This window comes from Oncorhynchus clarkii, chromosome 32 (genome assembly GCF_045791955.1).
Source record: "Oncorhynchus clarkii lewisi isolate Uvic-CL-2024 chromosome 32, UVic_Ocla_1.0, whole genome shotgun sequence".
Taxonomy (NCBI): domain Eukaryota; kingdom Metazoa; phylum Chordata; class Actinopteri; order Salmoniformes; family Salmonidae; genus Oncorhynchus; species Oncorhynchus clarkii.
The window spans coordinates 31,617,293-31,638,113 of record NC_092178.1 but is presented as its reverse complement, the minus strand read 5'-3'; the positions used below and the strand labels follow the sequence as shown (position 1 = coordinate 31,638,113).

At 38.7% G+C, this 20,821-nt stretch overlaps 1 protein-coding gene and 1 pseudogene across 2 annotated transcripts; both read left to right on the top strand.

The window, feature by feature from the left end:
- The first annotated feature begins 161 nt into the window (after positions 1-161).
- Positions 162-12,755, top strand: LOC139391630 (class I histocompatibility antigen, F10 alpha chain-like). Of its 2 annotated transcripts, none has more exons than XM_071139012.1 (11): positions 162-363; positions 2,564-2,836; positions 3,013-3,303; positions 3,444-3,728; positions 3,945-4,064; positions 4,342-4,395; positions 5,379-5,417; positions 5,525-5,575; positions 6,372-6,410; positions 6,518-6,568; positions 11,823-12,755. In XM_071139012.1, exons 1-11 carry the CDS (start codon positions 309-311, stop codon positions 11,834-11,836), a joined length of 1,272 nt encoding a protein of 423 aa, XP_070995113.1. In that variant the 5' UTR covers positions 162-308; the 3' UTR covers positions 11,837-12,755. The 2 variants fall into 2 exon arrangements, with proteins under 2 accessions (XP_070995113.1, XP_070995114.1); XM_071139013.1 differs by having other exon boundaries at positions 199-363; positions 6,518-6,549; positions 11,823-11,957.
- Positions 12,393-19,521, top strand: LOC139391953 (H-2 class I histocompatibility antigen, Q10 alpha chain-like; annotated as a pseudogene).
- Positions 19,522-20,821: the final 1,300 nt, after the last annotated feature.

Below are 20,821 nucleotides of genomic sequence, written 5' to 3'. Positions count from 1 at the left end.
GTTATTGTGTGTAGAGTCATGGGGGGAATGATTTAATCAATTTTAGAATAAAGCTATAACGTAACAAAATGTGGAAAAAGTGAAGGATATGGCTGACAATTGCTTATGAAGTACAGTCATATCAAAGAAAAGACTTTGGACTTTGTACCAACACCTGTTCCACTTTATGATCAGGCTCAACACAGGAGTTTCCTTGTTAGAAAAAGCTAAGAGCACGCAGTCATAGCACTGTGGGGGAATCTGAATTTGACACAGAATTTAGGATATTTATATATTTTGGGGAAATTTACAATACGTGAGGATTCAAAATGTATTTTGTCGTAGTTTTGCTCTTGTTTGGGACACTTTCAACGGTGAACAGTGGTAAGAATGATTTTACTTCTATAAAATGTGTCACAAGTTAAAGTAAAAGCTCTTGGCAGAGCCGTATATAGCCTACATTATTTATCAAATCAATAATAAACTTAAAAAGCCATTTTCAGTGACTAGCCTATTATATTGGTGGACTGAAGTTCATGTTTTGATATGCTGCACCTTAAATATAAAAAATAGGATTATTCACCGACTTTCAAAATATAAATGTTTTTTAATGTTATGTTCATGTTATTGATGACGACTCCAACTTTCTGTTTAATGGTAGGCTAGTTCTGTCAGCCCTTATATTGTGATGCTTCCTTGTTGCCGCTGACAATTTCCATTGATTGCACACCTGAGAAAATGTTTTTTACCCAGCAACATGATAAGACAGTTTGATTGGTTGGAACTGCCAGGTGTCAGGTGATAAGGCTATATACACTCAGCAAAAATATAAAGACAACATGTAAAGTGCACAAAAAGGTTATTATTCAAAAATGTTGACACATGTGTTTACATCCCTGTTAGTGAGCATTACTACTTTGCCAAGATAATCCAGCTACCTGACAGATCGGGCATATCTAGAAGCTGATTAAACAGCACGATCATTACACAGGTCTACCTGGTGCTGGGGACAATAAAAGGCCACTCTATAATGTGCAGCTTTGTCACACAACACAATGCCACAGATGTCTCACGTTTTGAGGGTACAATTGGCATGCTGACTGCAGGACTGTCCACCAGAGCTGTTGCCAAAGAATTTCATGTTAGTTTCTCGACCAAAAGCCGCCTCCAACGTCGTTTTAGAAAATTATGACAGTACATCCAACCAGCCTCACAACCGCAGACCCTGTGTATTATTATATATTGTTTTATTTGACCTTTGTTTAACTAGGCAAGTCAGTTAAGAACAAATTCTTATTTACAATGACAGCCTAGGAACAGTGGGTTAACTACTTTGTTCAGGGGCAGATCAACAGATTTTTACCTTGTCAGCTCAGGGATTTGATCTAGCAACCTTTCAGTTACTGGCCCAACACTCTAACACTAGGCACATGCCGCCCCAGGTAGGTAGCCTAGTGGTTAGAGCATCAGCAGTGTATGGCATCATGTGGGCGAGATGTTCTGAGTGCCCCATGGGGCGGTGGGGTTATGGTATGGGCAGGCATACGCTACGGATAACAAACACAATTGTATTTTATCGATGGCAATTTGAATGCACAGAGATACCGTGACGAGATCCTGATGCCCATGGTCGTGCAATTCATCTGCCGCCATCACCTCATGGATCTCAAGGATCTGTACACAATTATTGGATGCTGAAAGTGTCCCAGTTCTTCCATAGCCTGCATACTCACCAGACATGTTTGGGATGCTCTGGATCGACGTGTAAAACAGCGTGTTGCAGTTCCCGCCAATATCCAGCAACTTTGCACAGCCATTGAAGAGGAGTGGGACAATATTCCACAGGCCACAATCACCAGCTTGATCAACTCTATGCAAAGGACATGTGTCGCGTTGCATGAGGCAAATGGTGGTCACACCAGATACTGACTGGTTTTATGATCTATGCCCCTACCTTTTTTTAAAAGGTATCTGTGACCAACATATGCATTTTTGTATTCTCAGGCATGTGAAATCCATAGATTAGGGCCTAATAAGTTTTTTTAGATTGACTGATTTCCTTATATGAACTGTAACTCAGTCAAATCTTTGAAATTGTTGCATGTTGCATTTATATTTTTGTTCAGTATAGCATGACAGGCACATAAAAGTGCTTTGTCTCAATTGAGTCTTCTTTAGTATCTTTTAAAATAACAAATGAGTCAAAACATCATTTAACTATACAAAATTTCAATAAAATATCAGATTTTTAAAACTTTATTTAACTAGGCATGTCAGTTAAGAACAAATTCGTATTTTCAATGACAGCCTAGGAACAGTGGGTTAACTGCCTGTTCAGGGGCAGAACAACAGATAACTTGTAACTTGGGGATTTGAACTTGCAACCTTCCAGTTACTAGTCCAATGCTCTAACCACTAGGCTACCCTGCCGCCCCAGATTGTTTGATTCGGTAGCCTAGATTTCATACCAAGACAATGTCTATGATGTTACTATGCTTACTATTATCTAGACCTTTTTTTATTTTACATACGTCTCTACTAAGGAGTTGTGACTAACCCATTTGCTCCCCTTTGTAACCATTAGAGACATTGTCGCTGAACTACATCTACACAGCCCTCTCAAAGCCAGTTGAATTGCCTGGTATCCATGAGTTCACTGCCATGGGCCTGATGAATAATAGACAGATCGATTACTATGACAGTGTGGATAAGAAGAAGATTCCCAAACAGGACTGGATGAGGGACAAGCTGCCAGCAGACTACTGGGAAAAAGGCACTCAGTCACGCAAGAGCAAGGAGCAGTGGTTCAAAGTCAACGTTGACATCCTGATGAACCGCATGAGGCACAACAACACTGGTGAGAAACCACTCTTGCATTTGTATCACTCTACATAGCCTACCGTAGATATTTTACTGAAACTCTAAGATAATGGATTAACTTCTAAGTATAATGCCAAAAAATAAATAAAAGACGACTTGACCATACCATAGGTAAGTCATTCCCTCTCCTATTCTACTTGTTTTTCCTTTCAGGTGTCCATATCCTTCAGTGGAGGCATGGCTGTGAGATTGACAAACAGCCAGACGGCACATTGAAATTCATAAAGGGCACTGACCAATACAGCTACGATGGTGACGACTTCCTGGCCTTTGACGATGCCACTATGCAGTGGGTGGCACCAGTTGATCAAGCTCTGCCGACTAAGAGGAAGTGGGACGGGGTGCAGATCCTCAACCAGTACACCAAGGGCTACCTGGAGAAGGAGTGTGTGGACTGGCTGTCCAAATTCATGGAATATGGGGACAAAGAGGCTAATAAGCACTGTGAGTATTTTTTAAAACAAGCTAACATTTGAATGGTGATCTGAACTTCAAATAGTGTACATGTGGATTACAGAATTGGCATATTTGTACATGTGAAATCAGAATTAAACACTCATGTTCTCTGTTTCTTCCCTCTTTAGCACCTCCAAAGGTCTATGCATTTGCTAAAAAAGCCAAAATTGCAGGACATATTCGACTGACCTGCATGGCCACAGGTTTTTATCCCAAAGATGTACTAATGCATATTAAGAAGAATGGCGTCCAATTGACCAAACAAGATGGAGTGCACTCTGACGGAGTCTTACCCAATGATGAAGAGAGCTACCAGATCAGGATGAGTGTGCAGATTCCAGAGGCAGACAAGGAAACTTATGAATGCTTTGTCAACCATAGAACGTTGAAGGAGCCAATTGTGGTCAAATGGGGTAAAGTAGTCCTTATATTTAATATACCGGTGCTGTATATATTTTCAACAAACACGTTATTAGCTGTTATCAATTGTGGTAATATCCAACGTTTATGAGTCTCTTATGAGGTCATGAATGCAGATGATTAAAATGTGACTCCTGTTTTTTCAAGCTCATTGTATAAGATGTTATTGTTAATGGTGAATATGTACTCTTATCTTGTCTTCCATGCAGATGGAAAATGCTGTGATTGTAGCCAAGGCACAGTTGTTGTCATTGTTGCTGTTGTTGCGGTGGTCCTCCTGTTAGCCTTGGTTACCTCACTTTTGATTCTTTGGAGGATAGGCACAATATGTAAGTTTCTCACATTGTGAATTAATTTCAAGTCTGTTTCTTTTTCTTCTTCTTATTGTTCTGTGAGATCAACTGAAGCGATTATGGTCATTTCTGAAGAGAGTAGGCATATTGCAACCTTTTTTGACATCAGGGCATGACTTTAATAAATCTCAAGTCAGGAGGTCAAACAAAGTATTGTACCCACGTGTTTCCACTGTTTCTTCCCACTGTTTCTGATACTCATTTCATAAAATCCTGTTATATTTGGCATTAACATCTTGCACCGTTGTTTTAGGTGCTGGTCAAACAGGAGCTCTAATGCCTACTGGGAATCAGGCACCTCTGAATGGTACTGTTGATACAATGTCATTTTCCTTTCTTTAACTGTTACATCTATATCAGTAGCACAGCAATACCAAAGATCTGGTAGGGATGTGTATAATGATGGGCCATTTTATGAGAGTTAATTGTAATGATTGAATTATGTCTTGTGAGGATTAATGACAGACCCCTTAATCCTTGTTTTTACACATCAATCATGGTTATTAATCACATACTGATGAGTAGTTTGGCCCCATATTGTCTACTTGTTATTTTGGACAATGCCGATCAGTATAAAGCTAAATGTTAATCAAACAGACTTAACTATGGACTTGCAGAGTTATTCTTTTCAAATGACTCTGTTACTTTCAGGCAATGGGAATGGAGCGGCCATTTTGAAGACTGGTCATATTATGTTTTACAGTTGTTAAAAGCAGAGAAGGCTCCAATTTATTTCACGCAACAGAGTGTAGTTCATAATTACAATTAAGAATGATTGACTGAGAACATTGATTCCTGGTATTATAAAAGAATGCCTTCATGGAGTTTTCAACAGTGAGTTTTACAAGGAACAATACAACAGTTTGCTTTTCGGTGCAAAGGTTGCTTTAATCACCTTTATCACAAGTCATGTGGTTTATAGACTTGTAATATGAGGACTGTGTGTCATAGTCAAATAAAAGGTTTAAAAAGGGAACACCTAAAGAATAACTAGCAGTTGGACACTGTGAACAATTTGGGGAACAAATGAATTCTAACTAACTAAAGAATCATCTGTACTGACACTGACGTTAAATTTAAAGTCACATCTTCTAGGTGAATATTTTTCGAATCAGTCAAATTAGGAAGTTAATTAAATTCATACTTTTTAAATTGCCCATTGTGTGCTATGAGGATTTTTCAGTTAATTAATTTAATTTAAATTGGGAATATGCATGCCTATAGATGACCAATGATCATCACTGAATACTGTATATCTGTATCTAACTAATTGATTATATTCTATTTTAGTGACAAAAGATGGCGCTAGCAGCACTTCCTCTGACTCTGGTAATGTTCTTCAAATGTATTGTCAGTTATTTTATCTTATATTACTTACATAGACAGTGAATGCAACTGAAACTATTGAAGTGTTGATGTTAGTTCTGCTGTTCCAGGTCAAGGCAGCATTGAACGTCTAGAGAGGGAGACAATGCTGACAAATGGAGGTAATATAATTGATCCTTTTTGACATTTCGTTAGATGATCTAACACAATCATGGCCTCCCAATCACATTCTTGAAAGTTCCTGTTTTTTTCTGGTGTTAATTGTTGTTGTATGTAATATTACGTATCTGAGCACTTAACGGATTGGGCGCCAGCAGCCATACAATCCTGCATCCTACTACTGGTGCTTGCCCAATGACAGTACAAACCACATACAGTATATTAACCAACATCCCCTAACATCATTTGAATTATAACATGAATTTCTGGCATTAATATAAAATACGGCTTCATGGTGTTTTCTGAAGGCAAGAACAATACAACAAGGCCTGTCATGTTGACTTTTCAGTGTAAAGGTTGCTTTCATCACCTTTATCACAAATCATGTGGTATAATTATACACTTGTAACATGAGAGGAGGACTGAGTCCTAATCAAGAACAGGCTTCTCAAGGAGTTAAAAGCCGTTAGACACTGTGAACAACATGACAAATGAATTCTAACTAACTAATGAATAATCTGTACTGAGTAGGAATATTATGATACTGAAGTGAAATGTAAAAAGGTAGGAAAGTAAATAGAACATATTTTAGAAGTCACATCTATCTACCAGGGTAGTTTTCAGTTCAGTCAAATCAGGAAGTGAATATAATCTATGAACTAGAAATAGCCCATTGTTTGTGATGAGTATTTTTCAGTTCATTAATCTAATTTCAATTGGGAATATGCATGCCTATAGACGACCAATGATGATAACTGTATATCTGCATCTAGCTAAAGATTGATTATCTTTTCCCAGTGACAAAAGATGGCGCTAGCAGCACTTCCTCTGACTCAGGTAATGTTATTCAAAAGTATTGCCAGTTATTTTATCTTATATTACTTACATAGACAGTGAATGCAACTGAAACTATTGAAGTGCTGATGTTTCTTCTGCTGTTCCAGGTCAAGGCAGCAATGAACGTCTAGAGAGTGAGGTAATGCTGACAAATGAAGGTAATATAATTTGTCCTTTAAAAAAATAATATATACAGTGCCTTGCGAAAGTATTCGGCCCCCTTGAACTTTGCGACCTTTTGCCACATTTCAGGCTTCAAACATAAAGATATAAAACTGTATTTTTTTGTGAAGAATCAACAACAAGTGGGACACAATCATGAAGTGGAACGACATTTATTGGATATTTCAAACTTTTTTAACAAATCAAAAACTGAAAAATTGGGCGTGCAAAATTATTCAGCTCCTTTACTTTCAGTGCAGCAAACTCTCTCCAGAAGTTCAGTGAGGATCTCTGAATGATCCAATGTTGACCTAAATGACTAATGATGATAAATACAATCCACCTGTGTGTAATCAAGTCTCCGTATAAATGCACCTGCACTGTGATAGCGCAGAGAGCATCATGAAGAACAAGGAACACACCAGGCAGGTCCGAGATACTGTTGTGAAGAAGTTTAAAGCCGGATTTGGATACAAAAAGATTTCCCAAGCTTTAAACATCCCAAGGAGCACTATGCAAGCGATAATATTGAAATGGAAGGAGTATCAGACCACTGCAAATCTACCAAGACCTGGCCGTCCCTCTAAACTTTCAGCTCATACAAGGAGAAGACTGATCAGAGATGCAGCCAAGAGGCCCATGATCACTCTGGATGAACTGCAGAGATCTACAGCTGAGGTGGGAGACTCTGTCCATAGGACAACAATCAGTCATATATTGCACAAATCTGGCCTTTATGGAAGAGTGGCAAGAAGAAAGCTATTTCTTAAACATATCCATAAAAAGTGTTGTTTAAAGTTTGCCACAAGCCACCTGGGAGACACACCAAACATGTGGAAGAAAGTGCTCTGGTCAGATGAAACCAAAATTGAACTTTTTGGCAACAATGCAAAACGTTATGTTTGGCGTAAAAGCAACACAGCTGAACACACCATCCCCACTGTCAAACATGGTGGTGGCAGCATCATGGTTTGGGCCTGCTTTTCTTCAGCAGGGACAGGGAAGATGGTTAAAATTGATGGGAAGATGGATGGAGCCAAATACAGGACCATTCTGGAAGAAAACCTGATGGAGTCTGCAAAAGACCTGAGACTGGGACGGAGATTTGTCTTCCAACAAGACAATGATCCAAAACATAAAGCAAAATCTACAATGGAATGGTTCAAAAATAAACATATCCAGGTGTTAGAATGGCCAAGTCAAAGTCCAGACCTGAATCCAATCGAGAATCTGTGGAAAGAACTGAAAACTGCTGTTCACAAATGCTCTCCATCCAACCTCACTGAGCTCGAGCTGTTTTGCAAGGAGGAATGGGAAAAAATGTCAGTCTCTCGATGTGCAAAACTGATAGAGACATACCCCAAGCGACTTACAGCTGTAATCGCAGCAAAAGGTGGCGCTACAAAGTATTAACTTAAGGGGGCTGAATAATTTTGCACGCCCAATTTTTCAGTTTTTGATTTGTTAAAAAAGTTTGAAATATCCAATAAATGTCATTCCACTTCATGATTGTGTCCCACTTGTTGTTGATTCTTCACAAAAAAATACAGTTTTATATCTTTATGTTTGAAGCCTGAAATGTGGCAAAAGGTTGCAAAGTTCAAGGGGGCCGAATACTTTCGCAAGGCACTGTATACACTGCTCAAAAAAATAAAGGGAACACTAAAATAACACATCCTAGATCTGAATGAATGAAATATTCTTATTAAATACTTTTTTCTTTACATAGTTGAATGTGCTGACAACAAAATCACACAAAAATTATCAATGGAAATCAAATTTATCAACCCATGGAGGTCTGGATTTGGAGTCACACTCAAAATGAAAGTGGAAAACCACACTACAGGCTAATCCAACTTTGATGTAATGTCCTTAAAACAAGTCAAAATGAGGCTCAGTAGTGTGTGTGGCCTCCACGTCCCAGACCTGGACTAAAGCATCCGCCAACTCCTGGACAGTCTGTGGTGCAACGTGGCGTTGGTGGATGGAGCGAGACATGATGTCCCAGATGTGCTCAATTGGATTCAGGTCTGGGGAACGGGCGGGCCAGTCCATAGCATCAATGCCTTCCTCTTGCAGGAACTGCTGACACACTCCAGCCACATGAGGTCTAGCATTGTCTTGCATTAGGAGGAACCCAGGGCCAACCACACCAGCATATGGTCTCACAAGGGGTCTGCGGATCTCATCTCGGTACCTAATGGCAGCCAGGTTACCTCTGGCGAGCACATGGAGGGCTGTGCGGCCCCCCAAAGAAATGCCACCCCACACCATGACTGACCCACCGCCAAACCGGTCATGCTGGAGGATGTTGCAGGCAGCAGAACGTTCTCCACGGCGTCTCCAGACTCTGTCACGTCTGTCACGTGCTCAGTGTGAACCTGCTTTCATCTGTGAAGAGCACAGGGCGCCAGTGGCGAATTTGCCAATCTTGGTGTTCTCTGGCAAATGCCAAACGTCCTGCACGGTGTTGGGCTGTAAGCACAACCCCCACCTGTGGACGTCGGGCCCTCATACCACCCTCATGGAGTCTGTTTCTGACCGTTTGAGCAGACACATGCACATTTGTGGCCTGCTGGAGGTCATTTTGCAGGGCTCTGGCAGTGCTCCTCCTGCTCCTCCTTGCACAAAGGCGGAGGTAGCGGTCCTGCTGCTGGGTTGTTGTCCAGCAAACCGTCTTGCCACAGCTCGCATTGATGTACCATCCTGGATGAGCTGCACTACCTGAGCCACTTGTGTGGGTTGTAGACTCCGTCTCATGCTACCACTAGAGTGAAAGTACCGCCAGCATTCAAAAGTGACCAAAACATCAGCCAGGAAGCTTAGGAACTGAGAAGTGGTCTGTGGTCACCACCTGCAGAACCACTCCTTTATTGGGGGTGTCTTGCTAATTGCCTATAATTTCCACCTGTTGTCTATTCCATTTATACAACAGCATGTGAAATGTATTGTCAATCAGTGTTGCTTCCTAAGTGGACAGTTTGATTTCACAGAAGTGTGATTGACTTGGAGTTACATTGTGTTGTTTAAGTGTTCCCTTTATTTTTGTTGAGCAGTGTATATACAGTACCAGTCAAAAGTTTTAGAACACCTACTCATTCAAGTATTTTTCTTTATTTTTACTATTTTCTACATTATAGAATAATAGTGAAGACATAAAAACTATGAGATAACACATATGGAATCATGTAGTAACCAAAACAGTAGCCATTCCAGGTGACTACCTCATGAAGCTGGTTGAGAGAATGCCAAGAGTGTGCAAAGCTGTCAGCAATGCAAAGGGTGGCTACTTTGAAGAATATACATTCTAAAATATATTTTGATTAGTTAACACTTCTTTGGTTACTACATGATTCCATATGTGATATTTCATAGTTTTGATGTCGTCACTATTATTTTACAATATAGAAAATAGTAAAAATAAAGAAAAACCCTTGAATGAGTAGGTGTGTCCAAACTTTTGACTGGTATTGTATATATAATATAATACAATCTCAAAAGTTACTGTTTTTTTTTCTGGTATTAGTTGTTGTTGAGTGTATTATTATGTATCTGAGCACTCCAGCCATACCACCCTGCATCCAACTAGGCTACTGGTACCTGCTCATTGACAGTACAACCCATATTAACTAACATGCCATTTGCCAGTACAACCCATATATTAACTAACATTCCCATTAACAGTACAAACCATATTAACTAACATGCTAATTGACAGTACAAACACATATTAACTAACATGCCCATTGACAGTACAATCCATATTTACTAACATGTCCAGTGAAAGTACAACCCATATATTAACTAACATCGTTTTACAAATATCAGCATCATGAGACTACATGGACATGTAATACCAGTGATTTAAAGTACTTAAGTAAATATACTTTAAAGTACTACTTAAGTCATTTTTTTGTGATATCTGTACTTTACTTTACTATTTATATTTTTGACAACTGTATACTTTTACTCCACTATATTCCTAATTAAAATAATGTACTTTTTACTCCGTACATTTTCCATGCCACCCGAAAGTACTTGTTACATTATGAATGCTAAGCAGGACAGGAAAACGGTCTAATTCACACACTTACCAAGAGAACATCCCTGTTCATCCCTACTGCCTCTTATCTGGCAGACTCACTAAACACAAATACTTTGTTTGTAAATTATGTCTGAGGGTTGTAGCATGCCCCTGGCTATCCGTAAAAAACAACAACAAAAAATTGTGCCGGGTGGGTTTGTTAATATAAGGAATTTGAAATGATTTATACTTTAACTTTTGATACTTAAGTATATTTTAGCAATTACATTTACTTTTGATACTTAAGTATATTTAAAACCAAATACTTTTTTTACTTTTACTCAAGTAGGATTTTACTGGGTGACTTTACTTTTACTTCAGTCATTTTCTATTAAGGTATCTTTACTTTTACTCAAGTATGACGATTGGGTACGTTTTCCACCACTGTGTAATACTAACTGCTCCATTAATATGTTTGCTTAGGTGTAATTCTTAATTATCTAAATTATTGTACACTTAACAAAAATATACTGTAAACGCAACATATAAAGTGCTGGTCCCATGTTTCATGAGCTGACATTTTCCTTACTCACAAAAATATCATTTTTCTCAAATGTTGTGCACAATGTGCTTACATCCCTGATAGTGAGAATTTTATCCTTTGTCAAGATAATCCATTCACCTGACAGGTGTGGCATATCAAGAAGTGGATAAAACAGCATGATCATTTCACAGGTGGACCTTGTGCGGGGGACAATCAAAATCCACTCTAAAATGTGCAGTTTTGTCACACAACACAATGCCACAGATGTCTCAAGTTTTGAGGGAGCATGCTATTGGCATGTCGAGTTCAGGAATGTCCACCAGAGCTGTTGTCAGAGAATTGAATGTTAATTTCTTTACCATAAGCCACCTCCAACGTTGTTTTAGAGAATTTGGCAGTACGTCCAAGCGTTTTCACAACCGCAGATCACATGTATGGCATCGTGCGCCCCTGCCCAGTCATGTGAAATCCATAGATTAGGGCCAAATGTTTTTATTTTTATTTCAACTGACTGATTTTCTTATATGAACTTTAACTCAGAAAAATCTTTTAAATTGTTCCATGTTGCATTTATATTTTTGTTCAGTATATTATTGTCATTAGCATTCATACTGTTGGTGCAGCTGTAGTCGGAGTATAAAAAGCAAGCACCCATTCCCATAATGACTCTCTATTCTTTCAGCCACTGGGGAGTGACTGACAACGCATTCAAATCCAGCAAAGAACGTGTGATTTTGTTTTGTTAATCAGCAAATATTGTCAATCTAGATGTGGTCATTCCCATGCATTGATCATTTTGATCAGGTTGGCTTGGATATGAAATACTTATTTATTAACATTTTGATATTTTGAATATTATAGTGGAATTCTTTGTTTGATTAAAATGTACCGAATTATTTTTCAACAAACGGATTGACCATTTTAATTCATTGGTATTGGAACCATTAGTCTATTTGTATTGCACAGTAGATTAAAATGATTGATTATTTTAAACTAGAAACCAATCTTTGCACGCACAGAAACACACACAGAAACACATACACATACGCACACACTGAACTGCTTTTTAGATAGGTTTTGTTTTTTATGGAAAGTATAATAAATTAATAATTAGTAAAGGACTGCTTTGATGAACCAATGTGAAAGCCTCAGTAGCACTTATGTGTTCAACAATGCATTCCACATTTGACTGTTCCAAACATTATTGGACCCCTGTTGTGCTTTTGAGTCATTACAGTAATAAAAGATACCAATGAATAAAGGTAAGATTATGCGCATATTGCATGAAGTAGGCCTAGCTACAATTACAGTTTACACAACAAACCAAACTTGTTTTACCACGTTCCATGCAGAAAGACTGGAGTTCACCTGATAGAGAAAGCTAAGGTGCACTGTTGTCGGACTGCATCTCACGTGGAAATTTGACACAGAATTGATTTACACTAGTCCTATTATTATTATTTTCGCGCCATTCAACATTCATGTGAGCATTCAAAATGTATTTTGTCGCACGTTTGTTCCTTTTTGGGACACTTTCGACAGTGGACTCTGGGTAAGAATATGTATTTATCTGTAATGTTGCTAAAAGTGAAAGTAAAATGTTTTTTTGGGCCAAGTTGCTACGTTTTCTTTTCGTTTTCATGTGGACAAATTATTATTATATAGGCACATTTCAAGGATTTATGTTCAATTGTGTCATGTGAAAATTTATTGTTTTGTTAAGTTATTTATTATTCTGTTATATCGTTATTCTGAATGAGTTACTTACTTAGTAACTACAATTTAGTTGTTAAAACTGTATAGGTAATTAGGCTACAATGTTTATCTTTTACCTGTTGCTGCCAAATTCCATTGACTGTACCTGATTGCACACCTGTGAAAACCATCTAATCTGGCAACATAAATGGACAGTTTGATTGGTTGGAAATGCTATGGCGCGATTAGCCTACAGTGTCTAATTTCGTTGATCCAGGATCAGTTTTAGTTTGGTCTCTTTCAATTACCATTGTAGGCAAAGTGGTGAACAAAAATGTAAGGATTATTAAAGGACAACTCAACCCAAAAACTATATTTTGGTATTTGTTCCATTGTTGACATAGTTTCAAAATGTTTTGCTTGTCAGCGATCAAGTTTTTAAGATATGTAACTTTCAAAATACAGAAATCATGCCATATGATGCATGTGAAAAACTTGATTGCTGACAAGAAAAACATTTTGACAATGAACTAATGAAACAACTACCAAAATATAGTTTGGGGGTAGAATTTTCATTTAAAAACAGGAAATGCATTTGTATCACTCTACATAGCCTACTGTAGATATTTTAGTAAATCTTCATAGTACAATGCAAAGGACAATTTACTTGACTCTAAGAGCAATACCATACCATAGGTAAGTCATTCCCTCACTTCTTCTACTTGTTTTTCTTCTCATATGTCCATCTTCTTATGTGGAAGCATGGCTGTAAGATTGACCAACAGAGTGATGGCACATTGAAATTCATATACGGCACTGACCAATATTAGCTACGATGGTGATGACTTCCTGGCCTTTGACGATGCCACTATGCAGTGGGTGGCACCAGTCAATCAAGCTCTGCCGACTAAGAGGAAGTGGGACGGGGTGCAGATCCTCAACCAGTACACCAAGGGCTACCTGGAGAAGGAGTGTGTGGACTGGGTTTCTAAATTCATGGCATATGGGGGGAAAGTATTCATTAGAGCTGACTGTGAGTACTTATGAAAGAGGCTAATAAGGACTGAGTATTTAAACAAACAAGCTAACAATTGAATGGTGATCTGAACTTCAAATAGTGTAAATGTGGATAAGAGAAAAGGCATATTTGTACATGTGAAATCATAAATAAAACACTCATGTTCTCTATTTATTCCCTCTTTAGCCCCTCCAATGATCTATGTTTTCGCAAAAAAAAAGCCAAACTGCGGGACATGTCCGCCTGACTTGAATGGCTACAGGTTTCTATCCCAAAGAAGAATGGGGTCCAATTGACTGATAAAGATGGAGTGCAGTCTCCAGTAGTCCTACCCAATGATGATGACACCCACCAAATCAGGAAGCATGTGGAGATCCAAGATGCAGACACATCTGATTATAAATGCTATGTTCACCATGGAACCATGGTGCCAATTGTGGGAAAATGGGGTAAAGTATTCTAGTGTTAGTATCAATGGCAGTAAAATCTGATGTTTCTTCGCTCTTACCGCAATGAGGTTATGAATATAGATTATATTTCGGTTAGCCATCTATAAAAAATGTGACATAATAATATAATCCCCATTCATCAGCATTTAATATTCTTAGTTAATTCATTTGAATAATACACATAAATGAAGTGGTCGATTGTTGATGAATTATATGCAAATGAGAACTGTTTCAAACTCAATTTATAGGATTTTATAGTTAATGCTTAATATGTCCTCTTTTCTTCCATGCAGATGGAAAATGCTGTGACTAGCCATGTCACAGGTGGTGTCATTGGTGCTGTTGTGGTCCTTCTGCTCATATTGATCTTGGTTCCCTTGATACTGTTTATTTAGAAAAGGATAATATGTAAGTTTCATACAATTATTGTTTTATAACAATGTGTTTATGTAATTTGACACACTTATTGATATTATTGTAGAGAGAAGGCATTCGTCTAAAACTTCTATGCTCCTTCTTCCCCCAGCACTCCCGGCGCAGAACCTGCAATTCCCCAAAATCGACCACAATTCTGCAACGTTCACCTGTGGGCCACCGCTCTTCAAGACCAACCTCTGCCGCTGTTATGCCATGACCAATGGGGTAAAGACCCATAAGGTAAGCATGGCTGGATTTTATGTCATAGTCCGGTCTCAATTCAATCCGTAGCGTTGAAGATTAAAGGCAATGTTCCCGCAGTCACAGAGACTGCATTCACTGTAAACGCTGCATATGTGAGCTCAATCAGAAATTACATTTAAAGGGGCAATCAGCAGTTGAAACAATAACAAAGCATTTTCCCAGACCCTGTTTTGTTAAAAAGCTGAAGGACTGGGCTGGTGAAATGTAGTTAACCACTCTGAAATTCATAAACAGAGCTATGGATGCAAAGACTGACCATCCATGATGTCAAAATTAAAGTTTTAATCATGTTTTGAGGCTACATACTGCTGGTTTACATTTACTTTGTATACAAGTATAATTTGGGTTCTGATGAGGTACGACAGTTGAACTAAGCTCATGAGGCATTTACAAGTTATATTCTTGAAGAATCAATTGGTATACAGTGCATTCGGAAAAGTATTCAGGCCCTTTCCCTTTTTCCACATTTTGTTACGTTACAGCCTTATTCTAAGATGGATCAAACATATTTTTTTCCTCATAAATCTACACACAATACCCCATAATGACAAAGCAAAAACAGGTTTTTATAAATGTTTGCAAATTCATAAAAAATATAAAACAGAAATACCTTATTTAGACCCTTTCCTATGAAAGCGCTCAGGTGCATCCTGTTTCCATTGATTATCCTTGAGATGTTTCTACAACTTGATTGGAGTTCACCTGTGGTAAATTCAATTGATTGGACATGATTTGGAAAAGCACACACCTGTCTATATAAAGGCCCCACAGTTGACAGTGCATGTCAGAGCAAAACCAAGCCATGAACTGCTCTATAACGCTGATATTCTGTGCTACGCATTGAATTGAGCCCTTAGTGTTCATGTTTAAAACGTGTCTAATAATGCTTTGCACTTTCCAAATACATTTTTTCCCTCCAGAACAAATCACATGGTAAACTTGATAACATGTGAATTTTAGTTCTTACATCAACACATTAAATAATGAGTACGTTTATATGCGCACTAATAGTTTGATAATGGCAGTTGGCCACGTATGGCATTAGTCATGTAAACACATTACTCTGCTTATTTTAATTGGCATGAGGTCATAATCGAAGTTAGCATACGCCAATTAAAACACCTGGTTTTCTGAGCAATATTTAAAATTATTAGGACATGTAAATGGCTTAATTGGTGTTCCAGCTGTGTATCTGCGCATGTGCAGACAGAGCTTGTGAGGATCTGGCAACCCATCATTACGCACACCTGGCAACCATTATTACGCATTCCTGCGCCTCATCAGACATACCTGGACTTCATCACTTCCCTGATTACTCCTCCTTTATCTACACTCCATTGTATTCACCCCTCAGGCAGTATTTGTTATGTTTTACATGCTAGACATGTCCCTTGGTTTGTATTGTTCCATGGTCTTTGTAATTAAACTCATTAACTTCACTTGCTTCCAGCCTCCCTGCGTCCATGTTATACATGCACACAGAAAGCTTATTTCTCTCAAATCCTTTGCACAAATTTGTTTACATTCCTGTTAGTGAGCATTTCTCTTTTGCCAAGATAACCTGTCCACCTGACAGGTGTAGCATATCAAGAAGCAGACTACACAGCATGATCATTACACAGGTACTATCTAGAAGAAAAAGAAACGCACACCTATTAAGACGAGGTGCTGGGTAACGGAGTAGAACACTTGAAAATAAAAGAGAGCTGCACACTCTAGGAGCTCAGATGCAAAAATGTAATTACCAAGGTTTCGACAGCCAAGCTGTCTTCATCAGGGTATAATCACAAACACTGCGGGACTACTCGTTTATATAGTGTCAAAAGACACAGGTGTTTGTAATCATGGCCAAGAGTGGCCTAATATCATTGGTTAATAATCAAATATTAAAATGTCATACAAAGAACAGCATACAAACAACAAATGGATAGCATACGATCATAGATTAAGTTGACTACACAAGCTTACAAACTATTACAATGGCAAAGTCACAATAATCACAAGAATGGCTTCAGATCAAAGTCTACGTTGAGACCGAAGGGTGCAAGGGTCTTTAAATTACACAGGTGCACCTTCTGCTGGGGACAATAAAAGGCCAATCTAAAATGCCACAGATGTCTCAAGTTTTCAGAGAGTGTACAATTGGCATGCTGACTGCAGGAATGTCCAACAGAGAATTGAATGTTAATTTCTTTACCAATGTCATTTTAGAGAATTTGGCAGTACAACCAACCATCCTCTCAACCGCAGACCACTTGTGTGTGTGTGGGGGGGGGGGGGGGGTCCTGGCTCCCCAGTGAGTGGCCTGGCTCCCAAGTGGGTGGGCCTAAGCCCTCCTAGACCCATCCATGGCTGCGCCCCTGCCCAGTCATGTGAAATCCATAGATTAGTGCCTAATGATTTTATTTGAACTGACTGATTTCCTTCTATGAACTGTAACTCAATAAAATCTCTGAAATTGTTGCATTTACATCAATACTTTAGTTACGTGTATAGTTTTCACAAATCAAAGGTAAAACGTTTATTTTGATTGCCGATTTTCTGCATTTATCTAAATCCCACCAGTAGCCTGATTTCAGAAGTGTGCATGTAAACAGGATTATTAGGGAAATTGTTATTCTTGCAAAGCATGTAAATGTTTTAAACAAACTATTATATTAACCTGTCTATCCACAATAATTGCATTAATGTGTGCATGTAACCGTGCTCAATGTTACCACCTTCTGAAATGTAAATTGAAAATTACTACAGTAAAAAAAAGCCTAATCCAGGAAGCACAGACATCCCAGTACCGTTATTGTTATTTGTTGTTATTCTTAAAATTAATGAATGTTTTCAATATTGGCCAGGACGTAAATACTGTACAAGGACAATAATGCTATCTACACATCTTTGAGATGAAATTAATTCATACTCACCTTCACACTTACTTTTTCTTTGACCATATGGCGAATTCAACGAAAACCCAGTGTTGCTTAGCAACCTGATGTCATTGACAGAGTACACTGTGACCATCTTGGCCTTGTATGATATGGGTCCACCAGTAAGACTGCCTCTCTTCTCCCCTCTATTCTCCCCAGTTGTTAGTTGTGGAGAGCTGTATGGTACAGTGGTACTGAAGGAGGAAGACTGTGTCTTGGTAATTGCTTGTATTACTAAATGATGAGAGTTATAAACCACACACAAGTCAGAGTTATATTTAAACTTAATCTTTAATTATATGAGCTTCACCATAGCCTTTTGACTCTCAGATCAATTCAATGTCTATAAATGAATTCTGAGAGCGCTTACAAAAGAATATTAGTATTTTTTATAGCCAAGATACACCCCTCTCAACTCACATGACCAACCACAGATCTCAGGAACTTCACAAAGGGCCTTTTACTTGAGAAAGGAGTATCCCATAGCTAGATAGCATTAGCTATACATTATCGTTCAGTTTGGTCTCTAAGACGAGGTTCTAATCTCGTTCTTGGTACTTCATAGTACCATAACTTTACCTCATCCAATGGCATATATCAATTGTCAATTCTAGATACTCCCATCTCAAATACACCCCCTCCTGGACAAGCTCACTGAGGGGAGTGAGCCTCTAGGTCATATACTATGAAAGATAAGTTCAACATCAGAGGGGTAATGCAATGGTTCCAGACACTGCCATACTCCTTCCCCCAATGGGAAAAGGAGGGATCGACTGGCGTACAGACATTGTGGAGCCCTTCACATGGTTTAACAGATACATTCACATATGAAGAGAATGTTCAATTCTGACTTCTCCCTTTCTGATATTCTGCATATTACCAGACATGTAAAAGACAAGCCTAACCTCTCCCCTCTCTGGGCCCCAAGTGACTTTTCCCTAGAGAAGAAAGGAAAAATGCAACTGCCAACAGTATAGTCCAAAAGAAGACATTCTAATGACAAGTATCTCACATAAGCATATTATGAAAGTAAATAAAACATCTTATTTATCTATGTTACCTTACTAATTCTGATTCAGCTACGACAACTGATGGCCAGATAGTTGCTAGTCCAAAATATTAATCTACTCTATTGTACTGTACTGTATTGCTCTTCTGTGTTGCTGTCCTGAGCTGCGTTTCTTTATCCTAGGAATTTAATAATAGGATTTAGTGGAAAAATATGTCATTTTCATAGACTCATTTTCCCGCAGACGACAGTTAGGGTTTTGAGGTGCTAAAAAGAGTCACTGGCAGGGAATTCGTAACACTTATTGTCACCTTTACATCCAACCTATGCAGCTATCTCATTTGGTTACACTCTCTATGAACTACCTGTGTGCAACACATTATGAATGTTTTTAGGATGCAATTTAGATGGAAAATGTATGTCATGTGTATTCTCTTTTAAATGACTCACCCTTTGTGTCTAATCCAGAGACGGTCCCAGAGCATCTCAACCTGAGGAGCAGTGAAGTCTCCACAGAGAGCTTTAGGGTCACCTGGGAACACTCAGGCCAAGACGTGCTCCTTTACAGACTGTTCTGGATCCCAACCAGAGGGGGAGACACTAAAGAAGTCTGTATGTCTGTCTGTCAGGTTTTCTGTCTGTATGTTCATCTTGGTCTGTTAGTTAACCTCTTCCAAGCCAGTCTGCTTACTGAATCTCTCTCTCTCTCTTTTATTTTCTCCCTCCCTCTCTCTCTGCATAGGTGAAGATGCAGATGAATGGTAACATTCACACCTACATTGAATACAAGGAGGCAAGTTTGAAAGTGACACCATGACCATCAAAGTGTCAACAGGTAAACTACAGGATATATAGCTAATGTAACCGCTCTCAAAATACTTTGTAATTGCACTTTTGCACATTGAGCATAACAGGGTCAATGTAGTTGATTATAGTTGAGTATGTATAGTATAGTGATACTATTGGGTAACGTTTTGGTGGAAAAAGACTTGGGTTTACCAAAAAATTATACAAAAAAGACAGCAGAGTTTACAAAAATATTACATGAGGAACAATTTAGAAATAATTTGAAATGGGAATTTTTATGTTTGTGCTTTTCTGATAACTAATTTCTGTGTTTGTGCAAGTGACTGATTTAACAAATCCTCACTTATCAGTATCTGCAGTTTGGCAGTACACCCAGACCTTGTTTTGAGAAAGAAAAAAATATATCTCAGTTTCAAGGTCTCAGTTTAGAGAGAAGAATTCTCGTGAGGTGTTGGTCTGCCACATGTTATGAACCAGTATTGGTCGGTGACATGAATGAAACAAAACGGTAATGATTAATTCTGCTAAATCATACAAATATAGCTTGTCTGTGTATAGCTGTATATAAGGCAACTGCTGGAACTGTCCAGGAAGAGCTTGTGATTGACTTGTATATTATTGTGCTGTCACACCCTGATCTGTTTCACCTGTCTTTGTGCTTGTCTCCACCCCCACCAGGTGTCTCCCATCTCCCCTCATTATCCCCTGTGTATTTATACCTGTGTTCTCTGTTTGTCTGTTGCCAATTTGTTTTGTACTTCAAGCCTACCAGCGGTTTACCCCTTGCGCCTGTCTTTTCTATAGTTCCTGTTTTCCAATTTTCCCGGTTTTGACCATTCTGCCTGCCCTGACCCTGCCTGCCGTCCTGTACCTTGTCCCACCACACTGGATTATTGACCTCTGCCTGCCCTGACCCTGAGACTGTCTGCCGTTCTGTACCTTTTGGACTCTCTGGATTACTGACCTTTGCCTGCCCTTGACCTGTCATTTTGCCTAGCCCCTGTTCTAGTAATAAAATGTTGTTACTTCGACACTGTCTGCATCTGGGTCTTCCCTAATAGTGGTAGGTGCATTGAGTTGGTTGGAACCTCTCCAGCACAC